The 13,040-nt window shown below is 42.9% G+C and overlaps 1 protein-coding gene and 1 gene segment (V, D, J or C); one reads left to right on the top strand and one right to left on the bottom strand.

Annotated features, from left to right (window-relative positions):
• The first annotated feature begins 55 nt into the window (after positions 1–55).
• Positions 56–6,274, top strand: LOC132211448 (probable inactive serine protease 58). Its single transcript, XM_059656125.1, has 5 exons — positions 56–95; positions 2,202–2,340; positions 2,557–2,813; positions 5,899–6,038; positions 6,125–6,274. Exons 1-5 carry the CDS (start codon positions 56–58, stop codon positions 6,272–6,274), a joined length of 726 nt encoding a protein of 241 aa, XP_059512108.1.
• Positions 6,275–8,228: 1,954 nt separating this feature from the next.
• LOC132211350 (T-cell receptor beta chain V region E1-like) lies at positions 8,229–10,507 on the bottom strand. The segment is given in 4 exon segments: positions 8,229–8,284; positions 9,481–9,601; positions 9,743–10,041; positions 10,325–10,507. Coding segments are annotated over 4 exon segments (531 nt in total).
• Positions 10,508–13,040: the final 2,533 nt, after the last annotated feature.

Genomic DNA, 13,040 nt, shown 5'->3' with positions numbered 1-13,040 from the left:
TTTTCCAGAGACTCTGAGTTGAACTTCATCCTCTGAAAAGATTTTTGACATCATTATGAAGTTTATCCTCTTCTGGGTGATTTTGAATCTTCCTCGTGAGTGTTGGCACCTTTTTCTTTACTTACCAAATATTAAGTCCTGGGGGAGCATGAAAGGTGGATAAAGATAGGAACAACATTTCAGACTACAAGTGTAGGCTTGATTCCCTCTCCCTCACTGCTGCCACCATCCCCACCAGGTTTCCTCCTGTGACATTGCCTGTCTGCCTCACCTCAGGTTGACTGTTACATGCTTTTGGGGGAGGCATGGACATTGGAATGCCAATACCATAACTGCTCCTAAGGAACAGTGAGAGCTGACCCTGAACCTGTCTAGAACAGGATTGGTTTTGGTATGAGGTCTTGTTGGGGCATGGTTCCAATATTCAGGCAAAAACCCTGGAGGTAACCATAAATCCTCTTTCTCTCACATGCCACATTCAATCTGTTTGGAAAATTTTGTTGACTACATCTTCTAAACAAATCTGAATCCAATAATATCTTATCACCTCCACTGCTCACCATGGGCCAAGCCACCATCTCTTGCTTGGATCATCAGATGATTCTCCTAATAGGCCTCTCTGCTTTATACTCCTACACTCAACACTTCTCCATAAGGAAACTATCATCACTCATTCATCACACATCACACATCCCATTTCACTCAGAGACAAGTCCACATCCTCTGCGTCACTTCTTTGTCCTCTCTTGTTTCCTGCTCTTGTCCCCCTCACTCACCATGCCAGCCACATTGGCCTCTGTTGTTGCTCCTTAAACAGGCATTAGGACTCTTCTCCAGCTGTTTCCTCTGCCTGAATCCTGTTCCCCAAATATCTGATTATCTCCCTCCCCCAGTTTCATTTTACTGTTCATCCCTCATGTCCATAAGATTTACCCTGACTACTGATGTAATACTGCACAGTGCCTCCAACACACACACACACACACACACACACACACACACACACACACCTGCTATTTCCTTCCCCTCTTTCCTTGTTCTACTTTTGTTCCAAAGCACTAATCACCATCTAACATACTGTCTCATTTATTGTGTATTATGTTTGTTATTACTGAATGTCTCCATTCATTAGAATGTATAAGAGCAGAGATATTTCTCTGTATTTTTCACTATATAGCCCAAGCACTTCGAACAGCCTGGTTTTCTTTTTGAATGAATGGGTGATTTCCCCTCCTTAGACTCTGTTAGTATTTGGTCTGTTCTTTAAATGGCTCATATCATTTTTCCTTACATTGCTGTTGGGAGGACGGGATGAGATTGGTTAAAGCATTCTAAAACGGATAAAAATAGTGAAGTTCTTTAAGCGTTAATTTAACATATGTCCACTAAATTGTGGAAGGTATTTGAGAAAGCCTGTGTTTTCATTGGAACAATACGTACTGATGACTGAAAGGGAAAACACCTTTTATCTTTTGAAATAAATATGTTTCTATAAATATAATAATAAAAGCATAATATGCAAATCGACTGAACGACTGAACAGCAGAACGACTGTCCAGATGATCCTCCAGACGATCACGCTATGACACGCACTGGTGCCAGGCCAGCCAAGGCGGGTGCTATGTGATTGGTTGGGGGGGGGCTGCCATCACCCCATGATTGCCCCACAGAGGGAGGCCCAGGCTACTGGCCAACAACGTTGTGGCAGGTGTGCGGGACCAGCCAGCAATCGCCCCACAGAGGGAGGCCAAAGCCAGCCAAGCAATTGCACCCCATGCCTGTCGCCCGCAGTGGGAGGCAACTGGTAGCAGGGGATGGGGAGGGGGCAGCACCATACAAATGGCAAACAGTGGCAGTGGCGGGGCCAGCTGCTGGAAGCTGGCAGCTGGGGGAAAGAAAGCCCCGATAGGCCCTGATCACCAGCCAGGCCTAGGAACCCTACCCAAGGGGTCCCAGATTGCAAGAGGGTGCAGGCCGGGCCGGGGGACATCCCCCTCCCCCTGCACAAATTTCGTGCACCAGGCCTCTAGTTTTCTTAATATTCTACAACAAAGTAAGCCAGATTACAAATTCAGCTTACAGTTGAAGATATTGGAGAGAAGGATAGGGAAATTTGGGTCTATTAAGGAATTTTCCTTTGTTTTTTCAAGTGATCTCTGAAAAAAATCTTAGAATTTCCTGTCTATGCTTCTCTTTTACAGGTGCTTTGGCCTATGACCCAGATTACATACATGACATCACTCCCCCCTATTTGGTCTATTTGAAATCTGATTACTTGCCCTGCACTGGAGTCCTGATCCACCCCCTGTGGGTGATTACAGCTTCAAGCTGCAACTTACTGTGAGTAATAAGCCCCCAATGACCCTCTATTCTCAGGATGCTCAGGTTGGGAACAGGACCCTGCCTGGGTCTGATTAATTAAATGGGATTTAGGGAGGCCTTCTGGGGATGTTCAGTAATAGAGAAATAAGTCTGTGGGGAGGAGCTAATAAAGGGCCAGAAGGATGGATAAGCCATCTCTGTTAAGTCCTCTCAAGAACACCCATATTGTTCCAGGAATCTTAAGGTGGTATTGGGGGTTACAAACCCATCAAGCCTCACTGAACAAGATGTACAAGTGGTTGGCTATTCGAAGATGATTAATCATCCGTACTTCTCAATCACTTCTATTGAGAATAACCTAATGTTGATCAAGTTGGAAAGATACATTGAAGTCAATGACTACGTGAAACTGGTCAGCTTGCCCAAAGAACCTCCCAGCGAGAACACCATGTGCATGGTCTCCACCTGGGCTTACAACACATGTGACATCTGTGAGTGACCCTAAGATCATCTCTCAGGGTCAGACAACCTTCTATCTCTTCTCTACTCTTGGCTTCTATGATTTTCCCAGTTCTTTCTTTTAAACTCTGCATTCCTCTGTTTTGTCTCCTTTACCCTCTCCCTATACCTCACTTAGGGAGTCCTTCAAGCCTTTTCCTCCACTGTATCTTTCTATCATCTTTGCTTTCATATAAAATAGAAGTGGTGTTGGTAGAAAGAAGACATTTGTATTCTGGTCCTATTTTGCTGTGTGATCATGGGCCACTTTCCCATGGACCTTCAATTTTCTTAACTCTAAAATGTGGCACAACCCGTATTAGATGTTTTCAACTATTCCAGGCAATCAAGAAAATTATCTTTAAATATCATGAATTAATACTTATGTATTAAACATAAGGTGCATACATGATACTTTGCTTAATCAGGCAGACCTTCCTTATGCAAGATTGTGATAGACATAAATAATGAAAAGTTTAAGAAAAATATTTCTGAAACATTTTGAACTGGTGATATTCTGAACATTCTCTCATGTATTCAGCAAATTAAAAAGTGACTCTCATGAGTTTATCAGTAAAAGTCTCTATATGTAATTTGAAGCCACCGAACTACGTGTTCTAACTCAACTTTCTTCTATGTCACATTTTTCAGATTCCATTAAAAAAACCACACACACAACTTTGAGTATGTTAATACAGCTTTCTCTTGTCTAAGTTTTGTGCCTGTCTACTGCCTATCCCATTCCAAAATTTTCATGCAAATTCTATCAACTGTTCATAGCTATGAACCAAGGTAGTGAATACTGGGGAAGGGGGGAAACTGATTAAGTATAAGGAATACAGAACTATGATATTGTCCCTTAGGAAAAACTATTGATTGAATTTTACTCATGAGTAACTTGAGTATGTTTAATATTCATCAGACACTAGACACCATAGTATGGAAAGAGAGTCATTTTTAACAAGCCTGTCAGATTACTTTCATCTGCCCACTGCTAGTTTTTTTTTTCTAGAAGCAAGAGGTGGCTATACACTTATCCTAGTAATCCTGCCATCACTGCAGCCTTTTTTAACTGCTCTTCAGTCAATACCTTCACACTTTGGGCTACATTTTCTTGAATATATTAAAAAATAGAAATTCTTATTTCCCCAGCTTTATTAAGGTATAATTGACAGATAAACACCTCATATATTGAAGGTATATAATACCATGTTTTGATATATATATACATTGTGAAGTGATGCCCCAATCAAGCTACTATGCATCACCTCATATATTTATTTACTCTCTCTCTCTCTCTCTCTCTCTCTCTCTCTCTCTCTCTCTCTCTCTCTTTCTGTGTGTGTGTGTGTGTGTGTGTTGAGAGCATTTAATATCTATGCTCTTAGACAATTTCAAATACACAAAAATATAATATTATATACTACGGTCACCATGCTGTGCATTAAATCCCCAGAACTTCTTCATCTTATAACTGAAAGTTTATACCCTTTGGTCAACATACCTCCATATGCCCCACCTCGAGCCTCAGCAACTGCCATTCTAGTCTGTTTCCATGAGTTCAGCTGGTTTAGATTCCACACTTAGGGAAGATCATACAGTATTTGGATTTCTGTGTCTAGCTTATTTCACTTATTATAATGTTCTCTAGACAAATAGAAATTCTTTGTCCTTTGAGAGTCAATTTGAGTTTTGGAAATAGGCAAATGTCCATGTGGTAAGCAGTAGGTCTGATTCATTTTGGTTGCCAAAGAGCAGTGACTTACAAAAAACAGTGCGGTTTATTTTTATCTGGCTCATGAAGTAGTGAAGTAATCATTTTTTAAAAAATTCTTCCCCATTTATGCAAATATGCTGTATACCTTGAAGCTAATACAAAATAATATTTATTGTCAACTGCAATTTAAAATATTCTTTAAATTTTTAAAAAATGCATTCCCAGAAGAAATGCTGAGCCATGCCATTATTGCTGGACTGGAAAATAAAACAAAAAACCTCAAACATTTTCTTTTCAAGAATGAATATACCATTTCCAAATAAAGGAATTCAAATAAACACAATCCCATTAGAAAAAAAAAAGTCAAAATAAACTACTTTTCCCAGTGAAAACTCCTTGGCAAGAATACCTAACATAAATATTAATATTATTTTGTTCTTGTTTATCTCGTTTTGCTGCCCTGAAAATAGCCCCATAAAAACTTTGTCATGAGTCTGCACAGTCTATAGTATTTGTGAACCATTGATATAAAAGAAATAACTTGAATTAGAAATCAAGAGACCCACTTTTAAGTTCTTTTAAGACACACTTTTAAGTTCTCATGTTATGAGTTTAAGAAAATCACTCTTTGAATTAATTTTGTGAACATATACTGGATTTTTTTATCTGACAAATGAAAAACTAAGCATAGAGCTCTCTAAATTCCTTTAAGCTCAAAATAGACATATAGTTTAAGGGTACAAAGTTGCAATTAGTAGATAAACAAGTCCTGGAAATGACTATAAACAACAATACTGTATTATAACCCAACTTGCTAAGAGACTAGATCTTAATTATTCCCACCACAAAAAAAAATATAATTACGTGACGTGATACTGAGTCTAACTATTGCTACAATGGCAATCATATTACACTACATAACTGTATCAAATCAACATGTACACCTTAAATGTGCACAACATTGCAAGTCAAATATATTTTAATAAATTAAAAAGGAGTCAATGATAAATGTAAAATATGGGACAAATAAAAAATATGAAAGCTAGATAAATAAATAAAACTTAATTTCACAGGACACTCTAAATATTTAATTTTCCAGAAAAATTTTAAAGTAATTTGTTTCATTTCATTGCAGAAATCAACTTCCAGGAGTTCATTCTATTTTGTAAGGAGATAGACAGTTGTACCATGAGAAATAGTTAATCTGATACTTTCCTGTTGTCCTAGCTGCCTCAGTTCTGATTTCTCTCAGTATTTGGCCTCTCTTTCTTTCTGCTGGGAGAAGAGGAAATATGTTGAAGAGGAGGGAAAGAAGAGAAGGTTTCATATCTGAGGACGTTTTACTTCTCTCTTTCCTATAGCCAAGGACCCTGACTCATTGCAGAATGTGAACATCTCTGTTATCTCCAAAACTAATTGCCGCAATGCTTATAAAAGCTATGACATCACAAAAAGTATGCTGTGCTTGGGCATTGTGCCAGGAAGAAGGCAGCCCTGCAAGGTAAGCTACTCTCAATACCTTCCTGTTCCCATTTTGTTCCCGTGCCTTTTGCCAGAAAGATAACCCAGTTTTCTTTTTCCTGGCAGGAAGTCACAGCTGCCCCAGCAGTCTGCAATGGGATACTTCAAGGAATCCTCACTTTTACTGATGGATGTGTTTTGAGAGCTGATGTTGGCATCTATACCAGAATCTTTAACTACATACCCTGGATTGAAAATACAATCCGAAACAACTGAGCTCCCTCAGCAGGACTTCTGGACCATTTGACACAGCCTGTAGCCATGTCCAGCCTCACAAGCAAATCTGAATAGACTCCTTGGGTTCCATCCTGCATACCTGTCTCATTTCTATCCAACAGAGGCGACTTGTACATCCCTGCACTGTGATTATATGCAACAACCCTTCTACTTCCCCTTTCAGTGAAGATGGCAAACTCAGTTCCCCTTAGACAGTTAAGGTTTATGCAAAGGGGATGGTGTTCTCTCTAACAATTGACCTATTGTAGAAAAAAAGCCACTGTAGCCATTTGGCACCCAAAAATGCCTACTACTTGCACTGAATTAATCATGTGCAACTTACATATGCCAGTTGGGAAAAGGAAGTCTGACAAGAAGTGAGCTCAATAGAAGTACAGGTCAGAGGAAAGGGTTTAAGGAGGGGGGCTCTGGGAGGTCCTGCACTTTGTTTCTCCTTGTCCATCCACCTCTCAACACCAGGCATAGATTCTGATTCTTCATTCTGCAGGATTCTGCATATGGACTTGGGCCATGAGAGGTTAGCACAAAGGCTGACTGGGGCTTGTGACATAAGAAGTTACATCAGTAAATCTTGTCCTCCCTAACTGTCTAAAACCTCTGTAGCAGTGAAGTCTAGCTTGTTGAAAAGCAACATTTTGTATATGGATTATTAAGTGCAATTGTGAGAGCTTCACCTTTATATAAGTTATTAACTGAAATTTTAGCTTCGGTAGAAATAGATGGTTTTTGCAGGCAAATAGAGATTTCTCCCAGCTTGAAATGGTGCTAAAATTTCAATAGGTCATACTGATGTCTTATAAGTTCAGATTATTCTAGATGATGAAGCATATGTTAAGGGCACTAAATTCCATGGGCATCAACTTTCTGTATGATCATTATCATTGTAAGGTGACTTCCTCAGTTGAAAAATATATTCCTTTTTTTGTGGGATACATATACTATTCAAGAATGGTGGGGCTGGGAGTGATGATGACAAGGGAAAGAAAATCCAAATCTAGAATATGTCATTTTCAGTGTGAACAAAGAGCATAATGCCAGGGGCCCACCTACAACCACCTGGCTGGTGGGATACCTGGAGTACAGTAATAGATCAGGGCTGAGGTTGGTCGCTGACACTGGCCAATGGGGTCTTCAGCAGTGGTGGTAACCAGGTGAGCCTGGCAAGAAGTCCCTGCATATGTCCCTTGCGGTCCCATTATTCCCTTTGTTTATAAAGCAATTAAGAAACACACTTGGAAGAATGAGACAGAATTTCAGAGCAGACCAGCTTGTCAATCTGATTATGAAAGTCTTTGCAAGTGAGAGCATTCTGGGGAGATTTCCCATTGGATACAATTATCCTCCTGCTCAAGCTGACCCTGGAAATCCATACTACATAATCCTTTCCCAAGCATTTCCTCCACCATGTGCCTTCCGGGCACCTGCCACTCCCAAGGAATGCATATACATTTGACCTCAAGAAAGAGAACAACTAGATATGTTGATTAAATTTCTGTCTCCTGAGAAGATTTCTGTTCTCTTATTTTCTTCAGGGCATCCCTCTGAGAGGTTTTAATATCACAGAAGTACACATGCAGTTGGTAGCAATATATTAAACAGAACCATGTGTAAACGAGGTGAAGTCTTTTCAGTTCACTGAGGGAATAACATAATCCACTCAATCACAAAGCAAGTATTGTTTGCTAAATATAATATTAAATGTCAATTCCAATTGAAAAAAATATATAAAAAATTTAAAAACAAAACATTCTCTGATTGGATCACAAAGCAAAAACAAATGATAAACAATGGATTAAATTTTAATCATTAAAAGGTATGTTAGTAAAACAACAAAAAGTATTGTTTGAACCCCTAGCATCCATCAGTCTAGGAGGGCTAGTTTAAGTACCATGGAACCAAGGGCCTAGCCCTAGCCAATGGTATTAACCTCAGTTTACGGTACAAGTGAGCGGAACTGCATCTGGGAAATCTCCGGGTAGGTCTCAGGGACTGAGGTAAAGGGGAAGCCATCAGATCAATGGGGGCTTCCATCATTCTAGCCAAAGGCGCTCGGATGCAGTTGTTTCAAGAGCTACCAGCAGAGGGCCTTAACTTACCTTTAAAAGCTGGTTGCCCAGGGCCTGCCATCTGCTCTGTATTTAATAGCGTCTTGGTGGCCAAGGACCTCCCAGTGACCCTGTTCTCAAACAGGGGTACCTTTCCTGGAGGACTGAGAGCACACAGGTATCACAATGTCTCTATGACTCTGGACCGGGCCCTGCGCTCGGCTCTAGACCTCCTCCCGTTACTGCCTTCCTCTAGAGCCCAGCAGGTTTTCACCACACACCTGAGAGGAGGCTGAGAGAGGACCAACACCTGTGACTGATCACGGGACCCCTGTCTGTGCAGAGCTCGGAGAACTGTGGGCCGATGGCGCCCCCTGATGGAAAAAACTCCTCTCTCTATACAAGTGCTGAGGAAAGGGTGCCTGGCAGCCCCAGAGCACCACAACCACTCACTCCTTTAGAGACTGAGGTACCTTTGACATGCCTTCTCTTCACTCACTCCCACCTGCACCCCACCTGCTACCTGCTCACTCGGGATGCAGCAGCTCCGAACTAGAAGCAGAGTGGCTCAGCTACTACAGCCCAGCCTGCCTCCCGTCTTTGCAGAGGCCTCAGGACCTGGCCTCTCCCATAATGCACCTCCTAGCGGTGGTTCCGGGATGTTTGCTGGGGTCTGGCCTCCTAGCCCTGCCCTGCTCTGACTCCAGGTGCAGACCGGGCTCTCAGCCATGGCTTTTTAAAAGGTGAGTATTGGGTAAGCCCTCCACGGTGGATTCCAGATCGCGGTCCTCTCTAGGATCTCACTTTTAAAAATGATCAAGCTGAGATTGGGGTGTGAGGAGCTGAGGTGGTGGTGTGCACTGAGAATGGGGAACTAATTGGAAAGTGGGTGTTTACTTATTCCAGGGGTGTGAGTGGCAGGCCCACAGATGGATACATTCATCCTCCCCTTTTCTGAGCTCCCAAAATCCTCCAGGTCTTTGTCGAGCACCCTTGTGAGCCTTGAGACTGGTAATAAAATGCAATGTGTTTTTCTGTGGGCTGGAGCTAATGCTAATTAGAGCTTCCTGTCTACCTGTGTCTTAGCTTCGTCCTCGCAGGGGCCCTCTGAGCTGAGTAGAGTTGCTCTCTGTACTTTACAGACACAGAAACTGCCTTTCAGGGAGATGCAGTCTTCCCCGCAGCTCACAGGCGGCAAAGCCACGGTCTGCAGGTGGTCCAGACCTGTGGTCCATCGCTGAGCTACGCAGCCAGCGTTCACCTGCAGTAAAGAGGCCAGAAAGGAGGATCTGGGGCGGGACAAGCAGGTTTGAGGTGTTCTCGGGCAGAGGAGGGGGAGCTTGGGGCCGTGGGTGGGAACTGAGGGTGGTTTTTATTCATCTGTCCAACGAGGGTTTCTCACTGTGTCTTTGCTGCAGGTGCAGTACAGAGTTCTGCCCTGGGTCACATTGGCCACCTGCAGCCTCAGCTCCTTGTCATCAACCCGTGTGACCTGGTAATTCGCTCCAGGAAGGGATACGTCATCCTTGTCCCCAGAAAACCGCAGACTGGCCAGCACCTGGAGTTGCCCCTGGAGATCCTGTTGGTACCAGCTCATCCAGGGGTACTGGGCATCCCTCAGGAAGCAGCTCAGGGTTTCAGCCTGTCCCGGACGTACCAGGGCCCACCTGGGCCTTTGCTCCACCAAGCTCGCATTGGCACCTGAAATACACAGACAGGCCAGGCTGGAGCTCCTGGGGGTGAAGGTCACCCCAGAAATAACTAGGACAGGCAAATCCTGAAGAGGAGGTCCCATGAGCGGTATTGATAGGAGACACCTGGGGACAGAAAGGATACTTTCTCAGGGCAAGAGGCTATGCCTGGGGGTGTCTGAGCAAGGCTGGGATGGAGGAGCAGAACTTTCTGTGCCTCCTGGTGCCCCAGTGACCCAGCTCTCTTTCCCTCCATCAACCCACTGAGTGGCTCTCTCCTCCTGGTATCTGACCTGTGCTCAGGGCAGCCATGAGCACCCAGCCCCACAGAAGGGAAAGTGATGCCATTCCCTGGCCCCTGGGGTCCTCTCTGACAGGGCAGCGGGTCAGGGGGCGGTGGGACAGGGCCAGCCAGGCAGGAGCGCAAGACCCTGGCCTGTAAGGGGGCAAAGAGTGGCTGACACTCTCTGGGCCTGAAACTCAAAAGGGAGTGGTTTTTCCAGGAAACACAATGTCTTTCTTCTCACTGAAGCTCAAACCTCAAACTGGCGAGCGTTTCCTACATCTGGCACCAACCCCCACTCCCACACATGCATGCACACGTCCCCACGGTCACTGAGGGTCTTCACTCACTGGCCCTGAACCCCCTCCTGTGTCCCAGAGTGTCCTAAAATGGTGCTTTTGAACTGTGCCTCAAATCTTTCAAGGAATTAAAATACTGCAGTGCAACCAAAGGACCTTGGAGATTAAACAAGGACTTCCCTCCTCCCCCATATATGGGCAGAGGCTGCTACAAGGCCACACTGGGCCTTAGACAACAGAACCTCATCTCCAGTTACCTGTGTTTCCCTCTGTAAGGGGGAATACAAACTCAACATCAGAGCTTAATTCTCCCGGTTAAAAGTAACGAAAGAGACTTCCCTCTCCTCCATTTTCTGAGAGCATTTACTTTAGAAAACTTGTAAGTTCTTTCTCTGTCTCTTTGAAATGTATGTAAATCTTTTTAAAAGCTAAGCAATTCTTGCCAGGGTCAAGACCCAGAGATGCCTTTCTCAAGGACCTGCAAGCATCTCTTTAAAATATAACCATCAAGGAGAATGAGCCTAAACTCAATTTAGAGCAGACGTCTCACTCGAAGCTGCAAATAACTGTAGTAAAGATATGCCAGGTTTATTTTTTCTTTGGATAAAAGCAATTAGCAAACACAGAGGGACATCCTGGTTACCGAGGGACTCTAGGATGAACTCAGATTAGCAAAGGGTCCTGTCAAGTCCTCTCATTTGAGGGCCAGTCATTGCTTGTCTTGGGAACATGTGTGTAATGGTTTGTGCTGGCCTATATAAAAGGCTAAGATTTCTTTGTCTTGGCGATCTCTGAAAGAAATGCCTAGCATGTGTCACCTTCTGACTTAATGCTTATTCAATAATAAAAGTGTTTTCTCTTTCTTCTGCCTTTGTGACAAGATTTTCTGAATTGGGAGGAGATTTCTGTCTTTAATTATGTTTTCCCAATGATTCATAGTGCTGCCATTACCTAACAGTGTGATTTGGGGCCTCGGTTTCTCCATCTGTAAAATGGAAATAATAATGAAAGTTATTTCATAGGGATAAATGGATTAGTATATGGAAAATTCAGAGTAAAGCTTGGCACAGAGTAAGCACTTTGTACAGTGGACTTTTATGCAATGGCAAATTTCAAATTCAATTAAAATATGATAGAATTAATAGTAGCTTTTATCTTTCTCTAATCATCTATCACTTAATCAACAGAGATTAAAATCACAAGTTCTCCTAACTTTTTAGCATTAAGAGGCCTCATTTTTTAGAAAGTTTAGAAACCAATGATCTGGCAAATTAGATTTAAAATAAGGCCCCATATCTACCATCTCTCCAACCTCAGCATTTTACAGACAACAGTATGGAGAAGCAGAGGGGTTTAGCAGTCGAACCTCACTATTTCAAGACTTGAAACTGCACAATATTCTAGTTAATGTTCTAAGTGGGTGTCTGCCCATCACAGACACTCGATAAATGATGGAGGGAACTAGAGCAGGGCATGTCTGCAGACCCATGTCCCTGAAAAGTCCCCCATGTCAGGGCCCAGCAGCTGTTGGCACCTGGGGGGTTGCACCTCCCAGAGTCACTAATTTTTTTTTTATTTTTTTTTTTTTACTATTCAGAAGTTGTAATACATACAATAGGGTTCCCATGATTTTTACAAAGGATCCATTTGGTGGCAGCATAATACAATTTATAATTCACTTGTCTCGCTAACTTTGAAATTGTGTTTCTCGACTTAAGAAAAATAGATTTTCATTATACTAGTACAATTTTGTGTATAAAGTAACTTCATTGATTTCTTTTTTTTTTTTTTGCATCACCCTATTTCAAATCTAATTGTGCATAAAATGTCAATTGCGCTACTTTCTAAATATTCATGTGCTGATTCACTTTTGCTTTTTTTCCATTACCAGTTCCCACCTCGTTACCCCAGAGATGGGGAGAGATGAAGCTCCAGGAAGCAGTACCCAAATCACATATCCTGAATACCAGTAAAATGCACAAGAGAGGTGTCCTCACCCCAGCAAGACACATACATTTAATTCTGAGCTCTCTGTGGAGAAAGTCTCTCTGGGGATTAGATGGTAAAAGGAAAGGGGGCTGGGAGGAAAGTGTAACTGGGGAACAAAGGAGGAAAGGGAAAGAAAGGCCCCATGGGAAGCCAGAAGGTGCCCAGACACAGATTTCCTGCCTTGCAATGGCTGACTCCAGTTCTTTCCCATGACTCTACCTCCTCCTGAGGCCAGCGCTGAGGCCGGGCTGGACAGATTGCAGGATAAGGGATCCTGGGCACATCTCAGTTTACTGAGCTGGCTGTCCTGTCTCCCTGCCGTCCCCTCCCATTGCCTTAATCCCCAAATGTGATTGGGATCAGTGGTGTCTCAGATACTCCTGTTATCTCCTCCCTGAATTCCTGCTCCTCAAGGTCATTGCTTCCCCAAGCTCCTCC

The sequence above is a fragment of the Myotis daubentonii genome, chromosome 10, assembly GCF_963259705.1.
Source record: "Myotis daubentonii chromosome 10, mMyoDau2.1, whole genome shotgun sequence".
Lineage (NCBI taxonomy): Eukaryota > Metazoa > Chordata > Mammalia > Chiroptera > Vespertilionidae > Myotis > Myotis daubentonii.
The sequence above is the reverse complement of the archived record's forward strand: the minus strand, read 5'-3'. Positions and strand labels throughout refer to the sequence as shown.